The 2,385-nt window shown below is 46.7% G+C and overlaps 1 protein-coding gene across 1 annotated transcript in view; it reads right to left on the reverse strand.

The window, feature by feature from the left end:
• The window catches only part of tspan1 (tetraspanin 1), a 9,776-nt gene extending 7,447 nt beyond the window's left edge, over window positions 1–2,329 (reverse strand). Inside the window, exons 1-2 of the mRNA XM_008337754.3 lie at window positions 2,143–2,329; window positions 1,412–1,474 (exon numbers count right to left, since the gene is read on the reverse strand). Of these exons, the coding sequence (XP_008335976.1) occupies window positions 1,412–1,468 (57 nt within the window). The 5' untranslated portion in view covers window positions 1,469–1,474; window positions 2,143–2,329. The remainder of the gene's footprint in view (window positions 1–1,411; window positions 1,475–2,142) is intronic.
• Window positions 2,330–2,385: the final 56 nt, after the last annotated feature.

Raw genomic sequence — 2,385 nt, forward strand, 5'->3', positions numbered from 1 at the left:
CCTTATCGTCTTTTTTTGCAACAATCTTTCCTGGTTTTTCAAATCTCTGGATCCCCTCTTTCTGACTCACAGACATTTCTTTTCCTCCTCCTCTCCTCTTCTGCAGGAACCTCGTTGGAATCCTGATATTGTCTGTCAGGCTCCATCAGAGTCACTACAGTCGGAGCAGTCTCCTCCACCTTATTCTCTCTGTCTGCTCCTCACACACCTCCTGTCAGACTCTGACATCTCCCACCTGGGATTCTTCTCCCTCTCTCCCCTCTCTCCCCCTTTGCTCCCCCTCTTCTCTTCTCGGTGGTAGCTGCCTGGTGCTGTCATGGCACCATTGTCTAAATGTGAGAGGACAGACATCGTCTGCCACCATCCTGTGGCAGCAGCTTTAATTACTCCTCCCACCCTGACGATGCCTGTTCCCTCCAGCTGATGGTGCTGTGCCATGTCGACAGGGGGAGCGGGAGGGGGCACAGGGCGGTGAGAGTAAATCGGGTTTCCTGAGAATGTGGGTGTGGGGGTGAGTGAGGGTAGAGGGGGGCAGTGTTCTATCAATTGATATTGGGAATAGAACCTATTAGGGTCAGACAAGAAGGAATGAGTAGCAGGCTCTAAAGGGGGGGGCGAGGGGGGGGCAGGCCTCCTGAGAAGGGGAGGTAAGATGGAGAGATATGGGGGGAGTGGAAGGGGGAATGGAAGTGTCCCACCTCAATCTGAACTGGAATTGGTCGTCTTTAAGGTGGAATGAAAGATGAGAGAAGAAGACATGTTGGTGGGACAGAAGACAATCTGATGAAGTCCACCCCTGGAGGAGGGGGGGGGGGCAGCTGCTCTGACATCTGCATTAGGCCAGGTCTCCACACCCGCCCCACACTCACCCCCGTCATCCACCAACACCTGAGCCTTTGGAGTGAACCTGCCTAAGCAGTGGTGGCTTAGTGGTTAAGGAAGTGGACTTGGGTCCAGAAGGTTGCAGGTTTGAATCCACCAGCTGCCAATTTACCACTGAGGTGCTCTGAGCATAGCACCATCCCCACACACTGGTGATGGGTTAAATGCACACAGTGTCACAATGACATTCCTTCCTTTCCTTATCATGTGCAACAGATGCACATCAGCCCCACCTTACCTTTCCCCACTGTCTGTATATTTTCCTCTCTCCTGTACTTCCTGTGTTTCTTGTTAACTTTATGAACTCTGTACAGATGGTGAAGGTGTGACGTCCCACTTGGTGACATCAGTGCAGTGACATCATCAGGTCAGATGATGGGGCTGCTGCATTAGGACCAGTAACACCTTAGACTGTGGTTGTGATCCACATGATTGACAGGTAGTTCTTCCTCATAACCATATAAGGACATGAATATACACACATACACACACATACCTGTGGCCAGTGTCAGTGTTTGAATGTACTCACGAAGATCAGCAGGTTGAACAGGATCATCATCAGTTTAACAAATGTGAAGCAGCCCATTTTAATCTGGAATAGAGGGAGAAGAGGTGTTACAGCTGTTCATCACACACACACACATGGACACACACACACATGGACACACACACACACACACACATACAGTACTCATATTAGACATTAACGAACACAAATGGGATTTTTAGTTTTTATAGTAGACCAGCTGGTCCACTGCAGATGAAGGTTCCCTGGTCCAGACCTTTGGTTCCCAGTGGAGTACCAGTAGAGTTTTAAACTCTGGCTCCACTTCCTGCCTGTGTCATAAAGCTTCATGATTCAATCAATATTCAGAAAAGGATTTGAAAGACAAGTTTGAGACTGTTTTAGACTTTGACTAAAGTCAAAGGTTTGGTTCTAATGTTGAACTGGACCAAGTGCTACAGTCCAAACAACACCCTGGGTTTTATTTTATTTTATTATATAAGCCTTAATTTAGTGTTCAGTACCACCACAGACCTCTTGGGGGTTCTGGCTAAGCTGTTCCCCAAATGAAGGATTATGTTTTTAATGTTTTTATTTAAAAACATTATATTCTTACATTACTATATTCTATGAGAATAATTTAACTTTATTAATAATAATGATAACAGTAGTAGTAATAATAATTATTCTGTAAGTGTATTGACTTACAGACGTCTTATTTTATCTCAGAGATTTGTCGTGAAGCCGATTCTCACCTCTGACTCTCTGACTCTTCAGCCCAGTGTGAATGTCGTCGTTCTCTGTCGCTCCGTCCTCTGGTTCCTGAAGAAGAAATGACAAAGACAGAAGCTGTTCTGTCTCCGACTCACGTGTTTCCAGTCTGAGGATGAAGATGATGAAGATGATGAAGACGGACCTGTTGTTGTCGTCCTCACAGGTCAGTGTCAGGGATGTGGAAATGTAATGACTGCTCTTCCTGCTCCTGCTCCTGCTCCTGC

The sequence above is a fragment of the Cynoglossus semilaevis genome, chromosome 2, assembly GCF_000523025.1.
Source record: "Cynoglossus semilaevis isolate Cse_v1.0 chromosome 2, Cse_v1.0, whole genome shotgun sequence".
Taxonomy (NCBI): Eukaryota; Metazoa; Chordata; class Actinopteri; order Pleuronectiformes; family Cynoglossidae; genus Cynoglossus; species Cynoglossus semilaevis.